Source organism: Brienomyrus brachyistius, chromosome 17 (genome assembly GCF_023856365.1).
Source record: "Brienomyrus brachyistius isolate T26 chromosome 17, BBRACH_0.4, whole genome shotgun sequence".
NCBI classification, from domain to species: domain Eukaryota; kingdom Metazoa; phylum Chordata; class Actinopteri; order Osteoglossiformes; family Mormyridae; genus Brienomyrus; species Brienomyrus brachyistius.
In genome coordinates this window covers 5,461,347-5,478,623 of record NC_064549.1, presented here as the reverse complement: position 1 = coordinate 5,478,623, position 17,277 = coordinate 5,461,347, and the positions used below count along the sequence as shown (strand labels likewise).

Below are 17,277 nucleotides of genomic sequence, written 5' to 3'. Positions count from 1 at the left end.
AAGAGGTATTTAAATATTTAATTTATTCAGTCGTGTCCACAAAGTATGTGAACTGGGAAAACGAGACTGACAGAAATTAACCTTTAGACCGTTTCATCCTAGTGCTTGTATTCATGTTCGGCAAGACATAGAAATGCTTCTGGGGGAGGAGGAGGAAGTACACTTGCATATTATCTGACACACAAGACTCAATCTCACAAATGAGGAATATCTAGCTCAGTAGCACATAGCACATATATGCAAAGTCAGAGACATTACAGCTCCATGCTAGTATGTTAACACTCCGGTGTAGTAAACTCATAGATTTCATGATAAACTCATAGACAATGATTTCATATGTGCTTCAGTTTATTCACCTCTAAGTGTTCAGCTGTACATACCATGCTGAAAGCTACAATAAAATTGACCTTTGAAGGATATGTCCAGTCCTCTTATACCCAAGATTGATAATGGTCTGTCCCATTGTTTTTTGACTACTTCAGTGGCAACTGAGCAGATATATTTACTGTTCTGTTTAAGGAACAAAAAAGCGGTAGGATCTTTGCTGTTCTTTGTTCTGGAACTCTGCATGACTGTTACCTGTGTACATGACCTAGAGTGTTTGAAAGTTGAATGTTATGTATTCTGAGAACATTCGCTGTGTTGCTGTAGGATGCATCTGAAGAAAATAAAGCAGCCTGTCTGGGTTTCTTTTATTTCTTATTTTTAAGCCACAATGTGAAGTAATCTCTCTTGCATTAGGTTCCTCACCCACTGTGGTGCACCGAGATTTCACACATTCTAAAGTAGAGAAGTGTCATGGTCAGCACCTGTTTGTCCCAGTCGTTCCTGTCTACCCCATTGTCAAAATCTTTAGTGTTCCCTCTGTTTGCCAAGTAATCGCATGGCTCAACAAGCTGAGTGTATAGCCACCTGTTAATTCCTCTGTTGTGTGTTCAAATCCTGTCTCCTCTGTTTTTGTGTTTTGTTTCATCAGTTTTCCTAGTTCCTGTGATTTTGTGGTTTGTTCTGTTTTGGTTTCTTGCTTTGTGCCTTGGTTGTGCTTTACTTGTCTCTCTTATTTCCCCAGTGTTATATTCTGTTTCTGTCAGTTTCAGTTTCCTTGTGATGTCCCAGTTTCCCTTAAGTTATTAATTAGTTTCACCCGTTTTCTTCGCGCTGTTTTCTTGCGTCAGTCCTTGTGTGTTCTCCCCGATTGGTTGTTTCATGTTTCACTCCTGCTGTGTCGTTACCCGGTTTAGTTTCAGTATTTAAGTCCCCTCCTCAGTTCAGTCCTCCAGTGGTTCATTGATGTTTGTTGCTGATGTATGTAACTGATGTTGAGTGTTCTGTTATTTGTAGCCCGCCCACATGTGCCTTGTTTCCCTCCCCAATTTGTAGTTAGTCTTTGTTTTTCCTCTTTTTTAGTTTTGACCCCTCTTTGTCCATTTTGTTTTGTAGAGTTCCCGAGCCGCATGTGGGTCGTCCACATTCCTTCTTGCCAGAAACATGCCACGCCTTTCTGCCAGAACCACCCGGGTTCATGACAAGAAGTAGTTATGGTGATAGGATTAATCAACAATGTGATTTTTTTTTTTCCCCAGGGTGGATATTGTGAGTCAGGCATGCAGGAATGGCGGGTGCAGTTTCTGCTTTCATGATAATTTTGGGGCTTCATGCATGCCTGAAAAAATGTCACCCTCAGTATGCCCATAAAACATTCCCATGACACCTACCACCTTGTGTGAAAAGTCCTCATGGATATGGCTGGCAAGCAGCAGTTTGTTGGTAGGTTGGTGGACAGGAACAGGTGAAAACGTCAGGAATCTCCTCACGGAGTTATATGGAATCTGAACAAAAATGCCTCTGAAACTGAGCAGCACCAAGAGAACAGGCTTAATTCAAAAATGCTAAAACAATATTATAGATTAAATCACTTTGAGGAACTTTTACACCATTTCAGAGATACAAATGAACACTTGAGAACACATAACAATATGTTACTCATATTCAAAAAGAAAAGTCTTGTCTGATCTGATTGGTTGGATCCACCCACTATCTGTTGCTATATTTTCTCATTGTCTTTTTTATCCTCTCTGATAACTTGTAACTTAATATTCAATTGTGTAGTAATTAATACCTTTAGTGTTTAACTGAAAGCTCAAACATTTTCAGGTGCTGTGCTTCACTGTTCAGTTCCTATATCAGAACACTTTTAAACATCAGTGTGTATAAGAATATTTAATAATAACAATGGTGGTGCAATGGTTGGCACTGTTGCCTCGCACCTCTGGGACCTGGGTTCGAGTCTCTGCCTGGGTCACATGTATGTGGAGTTTGCATGTTCTCCCCATGTTATCGTGGGTTTCTTCCAGGTACTCCGGTTTCCCGCCACAGTCCAAAAACATGCTGAAGCTAATTGGAGTTACTAAATTGCCCGTAGGTATGCATGTGTGAGTGAATGATGTGTGAGTGTGCTCTGCGAATGGGCTGGCCCCCCATCCTTGGTTGTTTCCTGCCTCGTGCCCATTGCTTCCTGTATAGGCTCCGGACCCCCCGCAACCCAGTAGGATAAGCAGTTTGGAAAATGGATGGATGGATGGACCCTGCATGCTTTTTTTCAAAACAATCTATGAAGGAGCTGTTTGGATGAACAGATACGCCCCCCCCTCTTTCCCTTATTTTAATTGTGTTCATGTACTTCTCATTAAGTGAAGTGAAATTAATGACTGAGTTAAAAATAAAGCTGACAAAATGTGTGAAGCACTTATAGGAAGTGTTCAAAGGTGTTACAAGAATAAGCCAAAGTTCCATTTGCATACGGCACAAACCAGTTCTGCAGGAGAGTTTAACAGTACAACCCGGAACAAGATAGACTGCATATTTAACATTGGTGGACAGTCTGTTCCCTTAGGGGCAGATGCTTGAATCGTGGGGGGTGATGTGCACGGCTTAAGGCTGATTTATTATTTTGCGTAGAATCTACACTACCATTATGGCATAGATATAGTGTAGTCATGTATACTACGATGTAGCCTGATGCGTACCTCCCCAGAAATGTAACTACAGGCATCAGGCTACGGCGTAATGTGCAACGGCTACGTGGCTAATCCTGTTGGTCATACTGCGGCATTGGGAGGTTAGAACTACAACGACCAACTGAGGGAAAGGGCAGGTATATATGGCTGTTTGTCTGTGCTGGACTACCTCCACCTCCCCTTTTCCCTCACCTGTTGCAAGTCTGGCATTTTTATGTTGTAAGGTGTAGTGACCATGTGCTTATGTTGCTGAGGTGTTTTTTTCGGTTCCTACAATGTCCTCCCCACTGGAGTACAGTCTAGGGGCTGTTTTTTTATTCTCCTCCTCTCTCCTCATGTTATTCTGTTTCTTTTCTATTCTCTGCCCCTGTCTCCCGACCGGTTTACCCCCTACTGTGATGTTTGTGTATATGTGTGGTCGGTTGATGGCCAGTTTTTTCACTGGTACTTGTGACTAGTGACATGGTGTATTGCAACAGCAATAAAGGGTTCTCATCATCATACATAGATAAATAGGGCTAGACAGGAAACATGTGCATATGCTTGGAGATTAACTAAGTATAGGAATAAAGAAGAGCAGGTGATGGTTATTAACAATCAAGAAAGACTCAAGAATAAAATACTAAGAGGAACAGGACAGGAATACAAAACTAAATACAAGTAGGCACAAAATCAAGAACCAATACAGAAATAACAGGAACACAGGATAACTAAGAAGGGGAAAAACAAAATACAAAATATTCAACAACAAACCCACAATGGTAGGGAAGCACAGTTGTCAGCTGCATGCCTAGCCCATTCAGCCACAACCATAGCCCAGGGAACAGGGAAACACACTAGGGACAGGTACTAAACACAGAAATGAACGGGATAGCCAGTGACACCTGCTGGCCAAACAGGGCAACAATAAACAGAATGGGACAAGACAGGAGTACTTTGAACCCCCATCCTCCTGTTGCATGTGCCTGAAAAGTAAGGTGAAGTCAAATTATACACACTCCATTCCTAGAAAAGTTGGAATATTTTCTAAAATGTAATAAATTAATGAATCAGATTTTTGTTTTGGGGCAGCACGGTGGTGCAGTGGTTAGCACTGATGCCTCACACCTCCGGGACCTGGGTTTGAGTTGCTGCCAGGGTTCCATGTGTGTGGCGTTTGCATGTTCAACTCGTGTCACCGTGCGGTTTCCTCCAGGTACTCCGGTTTCCCCCCACAGTCCATGCTGAGGCTAATTGGAGTTACCTAATTTCCTGTATCTGTGCACGTGTGTGTGAATGGCATGTGAGTGTGCCCTGTGATGGGCTGGCGCCCCATCCTGGGTTGTTTCCTGCCTCGCACCCATAGCCTCCAGGACCGGCTCCAGACCCCCATGACCCTGAATATGACGGGCAGTTTAAAATATTGGACGGATTTTTCTTTTTATGTGAACATTTATTTAACTGTAAAAGTACAAATAATAGGTTTTCAACAGTTTCACTAACCAGCTTAATTGTGTTTTTGTAAAAGCATGCAAAGTTAGAATTTGATTGCTGCAACACACTCAACAAAAGTTGGGACAGAGACATAATAATGCTTTTTATTCATTCTGGAACTGAGGGAACTAATAGTAGTAATTTTGCAATTGGAAATGTTGTCCATTCTTGCATGATGTAAGACTTCATGTCTAAACATGTGTCCCTCTAAAATCCTAATATATGCCTCAGAGTCAATGATACCTTCACATACATGCAAGTCACCCAGGCCGTTGGCACTGAGGCACCCCCACTCCATCACAGATGCTGGCTTTTACACCTTACGCTGGTCGGTTTCATCTGTGATTCAGCACCTGTTTTTTTTCCCAAAAACAAGCTGAAACGTGGACTCATCTGACCACAGCACATGGTCCCACAGTCTTTCAGTCCATCTGAGATGAGCTTGGGCAGAGAGAACTCACTGGCGTTTTTTGCATAGAGTCGATGTATAGCTTTGTCCTTACGCAATACATTTTCAAGTTTCATTTCTTGATACAGCGGCAGACTGTGTTAATAGACAATGGTTTAACAACATGCGCCTGCACCCACTTGGCTATTGTTGTCACGATAGCATGACAGTTTCTAGGCAGTGCTGCCTGAGGGCTCAAAAGATCATGGACATTTAGCAATGGTGTAGATTTTGCCAAACCTAAATTCTTTGCAGTCTGGCAATAGGAATGTTAATTTTGAATTGACTAACAATTCTCTCAAGAATTCTCACTGTGCCTTTGATGGATGCTGCTTTTACGTCACTCCTGATACCTCACCTGCTAACAATTAACCTGCTTAATGTTTCCAGAATATTCTGTCCACTTTTCAGTCCCAACTTTTGTTGAGTGGGTTGCACTCATCAAATTCTAACTTTGTGTATATTTACTAAATTAAATTCAGCTTGTCAGTACAACTGTTGAAAATGTATTTGTATTTTTGTCAGTTAAAGGTTCACACGAATTAACATATCACAGATTTTTGTTTTTATTGCATTTTAGAAAATACCCTAACTTTTCTGAAAAATGGTGTTTGTATATATATTATTGGTTTAGTTTAGTGGTATTCCTCAAGAGACCCAAAACTACTTTTGAAATTGTCACAGACTCCCAAACAGGAGTATTATTTAGGCTAAAAGCATCAAAGGTTAAAATGTCATACTGAGTTGTTACTTGTTCACTTTTGCTTATATATGGGTGTGTAGCTTTGAATAAAAACACAATGATCTGCCGGTTACTCAGTGTTTGATAGATGCACAGATTTTCCAGATGGCTATTGTCAATGTACGAGTGAAACAGAGGGAACAGGTTTGTTCTTGTTGAGCCACGATATTATCAACTGCCGCTCTTTCCAGCTTTCACGTGCCTAACATGACTTACATTCTTAAGTTTTGTCTTGGATACAATAATCATATATTATTTTTTCTCAAAAAGTAGGGGCCGCATCAAGCTAAATTTATGGATATAAGATAATATGATCATTGAAACTGTAGCTAAATATCTGTTATTTAAATTTTAGTCAGCGTGATTACACCCCCCTCCCCCCAATCAGCAAATGTTACAGACAGCACTTGCACCACCACCCTGATCAGAACTGCACACTTTTCAGCGCTTTTCTGGCACACAGAAACCAGGCTGTACCTGCCTCACACCACAAAGAGAGACTACTTACAGTGCAGTTCCAGCTTATACATTCTTTCTGTAATGGTTTTTAAAGTAGGAGGTTAGAAATTCACGTTCTGAGTTATTGGGAATACATAATCCGCGCATATTGATACAGATCGCTGGTTTTTTCTTGTCCCTGTAGCCAAAAAGTGCAACAACAAATAGAATGGGACAAGACAGGGGGCACTTAAGACCCCCTTCCTCCTTCAGCATGTGATAAGTATGGTGAAAATTATATATGCCCAATTTCCAGAAAACCACAACCAACTCGGATTAGGTGTGCTTTTAGCCCTGCTAGTCAGCACGGGTACAGCTCGGGTTCAGCCTGCATACTTTACATTGCAAAACCATCAGTTTCCAGTACGGCTCAGGTACGGCTCGGTTCCTGGTGGCAGTGGAAAAGCCCCATTTGAATACCTTACACATATACAGCATTCTGAGTTGTTTTGGGTGTTATAGTACTTGCAGCAAACATTTTTTTTCTTTTACATTTATCCAAAGGAACTTTCTGTAGAGGAAAGCGTTTAGGTATGCTCCCTGTGATTTTAATCCACATTGTTAACATTTCTTGTTCTACTTGTTGAGTTACTGGAGCACCTAAGAAGGAATGCACTTTTACGCCCAGTTGGAAGGCCTTCAATAGTGTTGTGAGTCAGCCTTATATTACTAATACTACGCAGTTCTACACCTTAACCTACACCTTGTAACTCGGGACAAAGGAAAGATATTGCTAAGTGACAAGGAAACCCTTCATTTTTTTCCCATGATGGCAGGATGGTCTGATAAATCTGTAAATACAGCTATAATATAACCAGCTTTGCCAAGCCTGTTCTCCTTTGCTGGTTCTATATGTCTGGCACTGGTCGATTTTGTGTTTTTTTCGGCTCCCAGCATTACTGTTGGAGCAATACTATAATAATGATTTTACACAGGATTTTACATTTGTATTACATTTGATACGTTTGTTCCGAGAATTTTTGTAATATGTAACAATATATCTGTCTTCAATGCGTTTAGTATTTTAATTATTGCTGCAGGAAGTTCGGTCAGTTTTGTGTCACCCTTGTAGTTAGTACAAAGGCCGTTATTTTTCTCCTACTGCCTGCTAACATGATCTGTTCAAGGTCTTTTAATAATTGCACAGAGTTGTACCCTGAAAGGTTGGTATGTGAATCGACTGGCACCGCCGTGGGTGGGACGCCGTGCCGCGGATCAACTGCGGTCTGACATCAAGCCCCACACGGAAGTGCCCACGGAGTCTGCCTCTTATCGCCTGTTTCCGCTCGCCTGATACCTTCGCTTTGAATCTATCACAAGGACAAGACCGTATGCCCTCACCGCATTTAATCGCACATTTGTTCCCTGGAATACTTCAATTTATCCGTTACCGAGAAGTGAGTTTCCTGCTTTACATCGGCGCTCCGAAGCACCGCATTTAATGTGTTAGGCTACTGTGGTCGGCGACCTTTCCGAAACACCGATTATCACTTCCTTCTTGTGGATTACGATATTTACAGGCTTCAGACAGAGACGATTGACTGGAAAGATGGAATGCGGCCCCAGTCTAAAGCATCCCAACCGGATCGGCGAGTTCATTACGCCACGCTGGAGCGGCGTAAGTTGGGGTATATAAAGTCGCACGCATGTCGCGATCCTGCCTTTTCTTTTTGGACTGAAGAAAACGACGATAACAGGTAACGAGTGCATTCTCGTTCTAATATCTAGGGTTAACTATATTGGTTAGCAACTTTAAAAGTAAGAAAATATGCGGACTATTACAGTTAACTGAAAGCGAAAATGAAATTTTATCAAATGGTGTGCGACTAAACTGCGGTCTTTATTGACGTTCGGGGTCGTTTCGGACTATCCTAAGGTCAAACAGTAGGTTATACATAGGGATCGTTTAATTTTTTGTACATAGCTGACGGGAGACGCATTTTAATCTTTAGAAACGCGCCGGCAGTGAATCGCTCGGCCGCCGGCAGTGACACGCTGCCGCTCCCGCTGCTCTCTTGGAGCCCAGGACTGATTGTTCCCCCCAGGAGTCAGACGCGCTGTTATCCCTGCGTGTGGCTCGTTTTTAAGCTCTAATTAGCCCCCCAGGACATCGCAAATCCATCGCTGCCACGGGAGGCTTCCTGCCAAGTCACTCACTATTAATCCTACAGTTGGCCTTTATTTTTCGTTTATCGTTTATCGTACGTTTGTCCTCCTGCGTGTTTTGCCGTACACACACACACACACACACACTTTGCTTTCCTTTTTCTCGTCGTATAGCTTTGGCTGAGCTGAATATGGCTGACTGTTAGCTAAGGTTTAATTGCCAGTGTGTTGTTCTTCCAGACCACAAGGGAAATTGTTGATGTGACCACGTGGCAGCTAAGTTTATGCACTTTTTATACCTCAAACGTTTTAGTTGAATACTAAATTGAAACTAAATTAAAACGTTTTTCTCCCCCCACCGTACTATTTCAGGTCTCTGTGGAATGAATACTGCAAGAAGGATATAGCTCGGAGCATGAAAGTTCTGTGTGTGTGTGTGTGTGTGGGGGGAGGGGGGGTTGTTAACAGATATTGCAGGCTAACTAATGTTTTTCTTTTTCTCTTGTAGCCAGGTGAGGCTACATATGAATCGGTGTGGATTTGAGTGGCACCTGCGCTGTCCATGACCTGCCACCACCCCAGACTAGCGACGAGTGGCCCTCGCGGAAACGCCTTGCATTAGTTTCTCCCAAAATGAAGATGAGGCACGCCAAGGTCTTTGTCGCTATTGCCCTGAGCAGCAGCGCTTTCCTTGTGGTGCTCTATTCTTCTCTGAGGTCGGACGTGAACCTCTCCCGAAAGCTCTTCATGCAGGAAGTCAATCCCGCTCCGGCTCTTCAGGAAGTCATCGTCAGCATGACCACGCCCCCCGTCCTGCAAAATACCGATCTCTTGCCGCCTCTGATCTCAGGCCCTCCGGTCGAAATTTCTGACAACTACCGGAAGGCCATTCACCAGAGCACTGCGTTCTGGAACAGGAAGCAGCATTCTCTCTTCCGGAAGCTGGACTCAAAGGACAACGTCACCGAGGCCGACACTGGGGACTGGTCCAAATGCTCGGCCATTAGTCTGGAGTCACTGAGTACCAACATCCAGGATTTCAAGTCCTACCCACAAGACTACCAAGACTTCTTGAGTGGTATGGAGTGCCGTGATCCTCCGATTCTAATCGACCAGCCCCACAAGTGCCAGTCAGAGGAGGACGACGGGGAGGTCTATCTCCTCTTCGCCATCAAATCAGTCCCCGGTAGCTTTGAGCGACGGCAGGCCGTGCGTCAGACGTGGGGGCAGGAGAAGGTGTACGAGGGAGGGCTCCGAGTGCGCACAGTCTTCCTCCTGGGCATGTGGTCTGTGGACGACCCCAACCTGCGGCAGCTGTTGTCATTTGAGGCGCGGCATTTTGGAGATTTGCTGCAATGGGACTTTAAGGATACCTTCTACAACCTGACTCTGAAGGAGAACGCTTTCTTCCGGTGGTCCCTGACACGCTGCCCGCGTGTCACTTTCGTTTTCAAAGGGGATGACGACGTTTTCGTCAACACCCAAACCATGCTTGACTACCTCCGTACCCTGGATGCAAACAAAGCCTCGACGCTTTACCTGGGTCACATAATCACTAACACTGACCCCGTACGTGATCATTACAGCAAATACTATGTCCCCAACACCTTCTATGAAGGTGGCTACTCCCCGTATGCTGGTGGGGGTGGCTTTTTGTTTTCTGGGAACCTGTTGACAGCGCTCTACAGGGTGTCCAAGTACATCCCCTTTTTCTCCATTGATGATGTGTACACTGGGCTGTGCTTCCAGGCACTGGGGATCAAGCCTGAAGCCCACGAAGGCTTCAAAACATTTGATATACGCCAGGAAGACAGAGAGAATGCCTGCGTGCACAAGAATCTGATCCTGGTGCACCGACGCAGCCCGCAGCAGACCCTGCGGCTATGGAGATACGTGCACAGCCCCCTGCTCACCTGCTGATGCGCCCCCTTGTGGTGGAGTGTGGGGAAGAGGACAAAAAGGATTCCAGGCAGGGCTGAGGTCTCCAAAAATGAAGGTCACTAGGCATCAGGCGAAGCTTTTAGAAGCCCAGTGAAAGTCAAGTGGCATTTGAGGAGTCCATGGAGTGTGAGCTGCAGGCTCTCTTGAGAACACAGAAGTGCAATGAATACATCGTGACGATGCAGCGGAGAACACGGCAAACACAAACCACATGACGGACAGCCTCAGATTTCTGAATCCCTACAGCCTCCAGACCCTGAAAATGAGACAATAGGCCTCTTAGACATCTGAAATGGTCAGGTGTAGTTACAGGTGGTAAATGGACACTCAGACTCAGAGCTGATCGACCATAGAATTAGGCTACATTTCAGAGGTTCATATAGAGATGCACAAAGTTCAGACAATTGGGAAGATGCTTTTTCCTGTTGCAGAATCCTGCTTGTGCTGACCAATCGGCTACCAGCGTAGTGTGGAAGCAGCTGGGTAATTTGCAGTAGCGAGGCAGGCCATACTCATCAAAACGTGAACACAAAGATAGCAGCAGCGATCCAGAAGCAGTCTATATACAATGTTATACCATAAAAAAAAGCAATCTCGAGCTTGTTCCAGTTAATTCTGATAGTTTGCTCGTGTAGTAGAGGTGTGATTTAACTTTTACAATAAAAAAAAAAGTAATAAAACGTAAAGGTAATGTAAGATGTGTTTTGGGTAAATGACAGTTCAATGGCATCGCAAACAAAACCAGCAAACTATGATAGGGAGGCCTGTGTTAAACGTGACTAAGGACGGCTTTGGGAGTTTCGGTAATCGAGGTTAAGATGTGGACATGTAAACACAGGCTGACTGATCTTGGAAATAAACGTGTAGCTGTTAAATGGAGAGTTGATCACAAGCAAATTGTATTTGGCCCAACACAAATCTACTCCCTGTCAGGTTTACATAGGACACCAAATGTACAAATAGTCATTGAAAGACAGAGCACTGTGCATGACACTCCTGAAACCGATTAAATAATGCAAATATTCTTGTGTGGTTTATTTGTTTATTGTGTCTGTGAACAGGCAATGTGTCCAAAATTCACAAACTGCTTACCCTGGCAGGCTCTTGTGGAAACGTACCCTATTCTGAGAAGCACAGGAAATAACAACGAAAAATAACAATACTGACACGCACACCCCCCAGAGCCCTGAGTCACTGAGCAGAGGTTATTTCAGTTCCACCGTCACACACGCACATGAACACACAGCTGGACCCACAATGGGATCCAGTAACCAGGTGTTCACCACACATTTACCATCATCTCTCTGCTTAAGAGTTTTTTAAGCTTTGTCTGTTGCTCCTTTAAACCTACCCAGACTATCTGTGGACAGAGCCTGCACCTGCCACCTGGTCACGTGACCTCTGGAAATGTAGCCACTTTCTGCTATGCTGCCTTCAGACCAGTGCAATGCCTGACTCTTCCTTTGAAAGCTTTAATACTCTTCCACTCTGTGCAAAATGATTAAAGGGGATTCAGCATTATGGTTTCTGTGGTATTTCTGTGTGAGCTGCTTCAAACTAGTTTAAACTAGCTGACATCTGCTTCTGAAAGTTAATTTCATGCTGAGCGAATGAAACACTTCGCAAAATGTTGGTGAAGTAGAGATGTGACCATAACGCAAGATGTGTTTTGGGAAAAAGGAAGTTCAATGGCATCACAAATAAAACCAGCAACCATGAAAGGGAAGCACTATTAAAGCTTGTGTGAAATGTTGAGGACAGGGATGTACATAAGGAAATTTTCCTTTCTGCTCCATGAAATGCTAAAACGTACAAGTGTAGTGGTTGAAGCAGTCAGGTGGAGAGAAAAGGGAGGATTGAGAGGGGTGGACAGGTGAGGGGAACATGAAGACAGGAAGGACAGAAGAGGGGGGCAGGTGGAAAATATGAGGAAGGACAGGTGAGGAGGACAAGAAGGACAGATAAGGGGACATAGCGTTTCCACTATATACATTTTGCACTAATGGACCGTCGCTGCAAAATTATTGCCACCGCAGCTTTGAAATGTCATGAAATGACAATTACCGAGTTCTACAGAGGGCTTTCAGTCTGAAACGAAGGATGCGAGAAATAGAGGCACATAAGAGCCTGTGGTCCATGTGCGATGAGAGTGAGAGAAAAGAGAGAAAGACAGAAAGGAGAGAAGCAAAAGAACGTTAGATTTAACTAGCCAATGTTAAGTTAAATTACCAGTATATGTTTGAAAAGAACATTTACAATGTGACTTAATTCTCCTAATCCTAATTTTTTGGATCAAACGTATCACAATCGTACTATAAAGGTTTGAAGGTTTGATCCAGATCCAGTCTTGGTTTTGATGACATCATCTGATCTGATTCAGAAGTCCTTTATTTTTCTTTTGAACAACCCATTTTCAAGATGTGATCCAATCAGATTACATCTGAACAACTGGGCCCTGATGATATTCGATCGGACCGCTGAGACTATGCACGCACACCACCCAACTACAACAAAAGCCTTTGCCTACAGCATAAGGAAAATATAAGGAAGGGCAGATGAGGGAGACATGAGAAAGCAAGTTGATTGAACTTTATTAACTGTTACTAGTTTAACAGCCTCGGTGTCTGGAGAATATCACCCACCACCAACCTTTTCTGCATCATGAACATATATTCATGTAAAGAAAACTTACACTGTACTAATGATTAGTGTTGAAATACAAGCATGCGGATTTCAGACTCAAGCAGTGAGCTGAAGTCCCGAGTGTCTGTTCATTTTACGGATATAAACTGCCCACTGTATGTGATCCTTCCGGGTACCACTGAGGATGCAGAGCAGGATTTGTGCTGTGGAATGTAAATCTTCAACCTGCATGGGGAAGCCCCAGTTCTGAAAAGTCACCTGTGTTTGTCATATGAGCAAAGAGTGACCATTAAGTGGGGGGGAAAAAAAATTCCAGGAAGGGGGAACAAGGAAGTTCATCTAGTCGTGGAAGTTGCTTGGGGTTTACTTGTCGTACAGGTCCACAGGGTAGTGCTCTTTGTACTGCTCCAGGTGGCTCTGTAGAGCCTCCTGCTGCTTCTGCAGGCCAGCCGGCTTCTCGTCATACACGTCCGTGAAGAGCCAATCGGGCCGCGGCTTCAGCCGCCTCTCGGCCCTCTCGAAGGCCTCCATGACCAGCCGACGCGACTGCTTCCTCCAGGATCGCTCCTCATCCTCGGCCCACCAGCCACGAGCTGTCATGTAGTGTCGCAGCCGGGAGATGGGGTGGTCCTGTTTATCCCAATAGTTCACCTCATCCACGGAGCGGTAGGCTGAACTGTCATCACTGGTGCTGTGGTGTCCAATCCTGGTGGGGGGGGGGGGGGGGAACAGAAGTCACGGAGACAGCCCATGACTATCTTCTAGAGGAAAGGGAGCTACACCATACTGAGTCAAAGTGCTTTAATTTTTGTCAGAGGAACGCTGGACAGTGTCACCTGTATGTCATGGCCTCAATGAGAAAAGGCTGGTTCTCGGCTACGGCTCTGCGACGGGCCTCCCGGGTGGCGTTGTACACGGCGAACACGTCGTTGCCGTCCACCCGAATGGACATCATGCCATAGCCTGGGCCCCTCGCGGCTGTGGGACAAACACACAGGGTGGTGACGGGTGTCAGCTGGCGGGGGAGGAGTTGGTTCCTCCACCACAGCCTGACGTGCAGGGAATTAAAATGGATACAAAGTGCCAAATACGAAACGCATATGGGTGTTAGCTGCTGAGAATCTGAATTTATTCAGCAGGATCCTGAAATGCGGAATCTGACTAAGTCTACGTCCGGCTTTGTCGTGGAGTCAAACGCGCCTCCTTCTGCTAACATGAGAACCACGAGCCTGAGCACTATATGGCGATCATGTGAAGGCATAAACTAAGAGGTATAACTCAGAAAAAAATAACAGTACAGACAATTTTTAAACGGCACAAGCTACCGAGACCGGTTCGGAGGCAAATGGGGGGCCAACTTAACGGCGGAGTCACGTGACCATGTAAATAAGCAATATCTCTGCACTGAAGCAGCACAAAGGACAGTTTTAACAGCACAAACGCCACACAAACAATTGCGACCAGTTTGGTCGAAATCAGATGCAAATGGGGGGGGGGGGGGACCTTACAAACATTAATATCTCAGAAACCAAAGCAGCACAAAGGACAGTTTCAACGGCACAAACCAACACAGACGCAGCACACGACTGCGATCCGTTTGGTGGAAATCAGATGCAAATTGGGGGCCAATGGGGAGAGTAAGGGGGGGTACGGGGGGTAGCTAACCAATGCCGTCGCCTCGGTACTGTTCGTTGGTAGGTGTGGAGATGGCGTAGCCGTTGTTGCGGCAGAAGAAGATGATGGGGCACTCCAGGGTGGCGGAGAAGTTGAATCCAGCGTGGGCATCACCTTCACTGGCCGCCCCCTCGCCGAAGTAGCAGATCACAGCGCGGTTCGAGTTAAGGGCCTTCATCGCGTATGCTGCCCCGGCCGCTGGGGTGGGATGGGGGAAGGAGCTGTTATTACTGTACGGATGCCTGAGGAATGGGGGGAGCTGCATGCTGACCTTGAGGGATCTGTGTGGCCAGTGGGGAGGAGATGGTAACGAAGTTAAGGTCCTTGCTCCCATAGTGGACAGGCATCTGTCGGCCTTTGCCCAGGTCATCGGCGTTGGCATAGCACTGAGCCATGAACAGGTCCAGGGGGAAGCCGCGGTACATCAGCACACCTAAGGGCAGCAGGGGGCAGCAGCGAGTCGCAGACAGTGAGGGACAAAAGACCAGCAGCGAGTCGCAGACAGTGAGGGACAAAAGACCAGCATGGACCGCAGAAGATCCTGACAGCATCTCGAGTTTTGTTTTTAGATGCAACAGACAACTGTTGGCAGCTGACACCCGAGAGCCCGACTCTGACGGCTGGTGCACTCCCTGACGTGGATGACCTACGCTCATTTTAATTTACCTGGATCACCAAAGAGAGGCCTCGTTGTCCTCATTCACCAGAAGTGTACGAAGCATATTACAGACCTGCTCTCACTGCTGTTGGAGAGCCAAGACCCAGAACTCACCTGCTTCTCTGTATTGGCCAAAAACCAGGTCGCTGGGGTCGAGAGCAGCCGCACTGCCGACGTGAGTCCCCTCTTCCCCATAGTTGGTCATGTAGAATGAGATTCGACCCTGACAATCACACGAACAGGGAAAGTTCACAAACATGGTCGTTCTGTGCTTCTTCCCACACGCCAGGGAACTGAAGCCCATTGCGCAAAGACAAAGGGGGGGGGGGGGGGGGGGGGAGATGGGGCAGGGGGCGCCCCTGTCAGCCACACACCTGCCTCTGAGACTCGTAGAGAATGCGGTCCATGGTGTTCAGCAAAGTCATCTTTTGATAGAACTTCAACACTGTCTCTTTGGATAGCTGGTGAGAGGCAGGAGGCCACAGAGAACAGAGAGGGACCATAAGAAGACGAACGACGAGGGACGTGACAGACATACGTATTGAAGACACAGCACCTTCGGGTCCTCAGAAGGGTTTATGATCTGACCCTTCCGATCCATCACCCTGTACACTGGGATGCCAGAGATCACGTTGGGTTGGATGAACTCCAGCTGATCCACAAACTCAGCAGAAGCCCCAGGGAACTGTGGCTTATCACTCGGGGAGTCAAAAGTCTGCTGTGACAGGCACCCCTAGAGTGGGGTTGGGGAGGGGGGAACAATGGAAGATAGAGAAGACTTAACCTGGGACTGACACAGCACATGTAATACCTATTTCACATTGGTAGTTACAGTCCTGGCTACCATATGCCTTAACTTTTATGAAATCCGAGATGCTATTCTAACAGACTCAAGACCAAAAGCTTACAGGCCGCCCGATCCTTCATTTGGTATTTACTTTACCACACAGTCATTACTGCTTGTATGCATAAACCACCATATATTACAGAGTACACTTTTTTGGTAACAGAAATTTTCGCATGACAGTAGTTTAATGATACAAAAATACTACTAATAACTCTCAGTCAGCACGAACTTCTCAGGAGTAGATAAGAGAAGTTCGAAGTACTACTTAATCTTCAGGGAACCTTACTCAAAAAGGCATTACCTGCACATGGAAATTCGGCTGCTTGGCAAGTATTTATCTACGAGGTAATCAGCTGCCTAATAAAAACGACACAGTGCGCCTACATAAACGCGAAAGAGGGAGATAAAAAAAATTATCGACACTCACATAAATGCTGAACGTCCGGCGCAGTAAACACGTAGGGGAACCTTTGAAGCTGGAACTTTGACCGATCGCACGAATCTTAATTCTGCATAACTTTCCAAAGTGCATGAGGGCCGCCATCTTCGCCGCACACCGCTGCTCGCAACGACGCGTAATGTTCGGCTGCATCTACTGCGCACCTAACTTACTGCGCGCCATCTGTTATGAGATGCATATTACAAAGAAAGGCTTACTGAAAGCTTATCACTAATGTGCGTACGTGCTGTTTGAAAAAGATGTCGTAAAATATGTGGTTTCGCAAAATTTTTTCTTAATTAGCGTAATTCCCAATTGCTACCCCATTGAGATCAGTTGCCAAGGATTTGCCGGCCAGTCGCTTTGCAGGGCCCTCAGTGAGGTGCTGATCAGGGTACTGCAAAACGGGAAAGCCATCAGGAATATCACTGATGCCGCTGAGAAAGCATCAAGATGGCTGTGGATCAAAAGAGGCGACCCGTGGACCATACAGGCTACCTACACACAAACCGGGGATGATCATCCCTGGCTGAGTCACCTGGGCGAGGAAGAATGATGCTGAATGAACTGAAATACTCGATGACCCCAGGTTACATCACTGATGATGTGTCTAGGTGTGTGTGTGCAAATCTTTAATTAACATACCGGTAATTTCCAGTTTTACACCATTTGCTACATCCCATAACTGCAAGTAAACCAGTGCAATAACACCTTATTTAAAACACAGATAATTATAAACAACATGAAATGAAGTGGACTCTGCTCCTGCAGTATCACGCTGCGCAAAATGA

At 45.4% G+C, this 17,277-nt stretch overlaps 2 protein-coding genes across 4 annotated transcripts; one reads left to right on the top strand and one right to left on the bottom strand.

Annotated features, from left to right (window-relative positions):
- The first annotated feature begins 2,931 nt into the window (after positions 1 to 2,931).
- Positions 2,932 to 11,249, top strand: b3gnt2l (UDP-GlcNAc:betaGal beta-1,3-N-acetylglucosaminyltransferase 2, like). 3 transcript variants are annotated; one of them, XM_048980077.1, is made up of 3 exons: positions 2,932 to 3,154; positions 7,342 to 7,875; positions 8,793 to 11,249. In XM_048980077.1, the coding sequence occupies exon 3, from the start codon at positions 8,918 to 8,920 to the stop codon at positions 10,202 to 10,204; it is 1,287 nt and encodes a 428-aa protein (XP_048836034.1). In that variant the 5' UTR covers positions 2,932 to 3,154; positions 7,342 to 7,875; positions 8,793 to 8,917; the 3' UTR covers positions 10,205 to 11,249. The 3 variants fall into 3 exon arrangements, with proteins under 3 accessions (XP_048836034.1, XP_048836035.1, XP_048836033.1); XM_048980078.1 differs by lacking the exon at positions 2,932 to 3,154 and having other exon boundaries at positions 6,876 to 7,575; positions 7,699 to 7,796; XM_048980076.1 differs by lacking the exon at positions 2,932 to 3,154 and having other exon boundaries at positions 6,877 to 7,575; positions 7,699 to 7,875.
- A 1,550-nt stretch (positions 11,250 to 12,799) lies between these two features.
- On the bottom strand, positions 12,800 to 16,707 carry bckdha (branched chain keto acid dehydrogenase E1 subunit alpha). The gene is made up of 8 exons (XM_048980074.1): positions 16,475 to 16,707; positions 15,757 to 15,933; positions 15,575 to 15,661; positions 15,315 to 15,423; positions 14,814 to 14,975; positions 14,534 to 14,740; positions 13,705 to 13,846; positions 12,800 to 13,574 (listed from the first exon to the last, which is right to left on the bottom strand). Exons 1-8 carry the CDS (start codon positions 16,637 to 16,639, stop codon positions 13,232 to 13,234), a joined length of 1,392 nt encoding a protein of 463 aa, XP_048836031.1. The 5' UTR covers positions 16,640 to 16,707; the 3' UTR covers positions 12,800 to 13,231.
- Positions 16,708 to 17,277: the final 570 nt, after the last annotated feature.

Excerpts from the sequence above, each read along its gene's own strand:
- b3gnt2l (XM_048980077.1), top strand. The coding sequence starts at position 8,918 with ATGAAGATGAGGCACGCCAAGGTCTTTGTCGCTATTGCCCTGAGCAGC.
- bckdha (XM_048980074.1), bottom strand. The coding sequence starts at position 16,639 with ATGCAGCCGAACATTACGCGTCGTTGCGAGCAGCGGTGTGCGGCGAAG. Across the intron at positions 15,934-16,474 it reads GCCGGACGTTCAGCATTTAT|GGGTGCCTGTCACAGCAGAC; the intron begins GTGAGTGTCGAT and ends ACCCCACTCTAG. Across the intron at positions 14,976-15,314 it reads TGGCCAATACAGAGAAGCAG|GTGTGCTGATGTACCGCGGC; the intron begins GTGAGTTCTGGG and ends TGCTGCCCTTAG.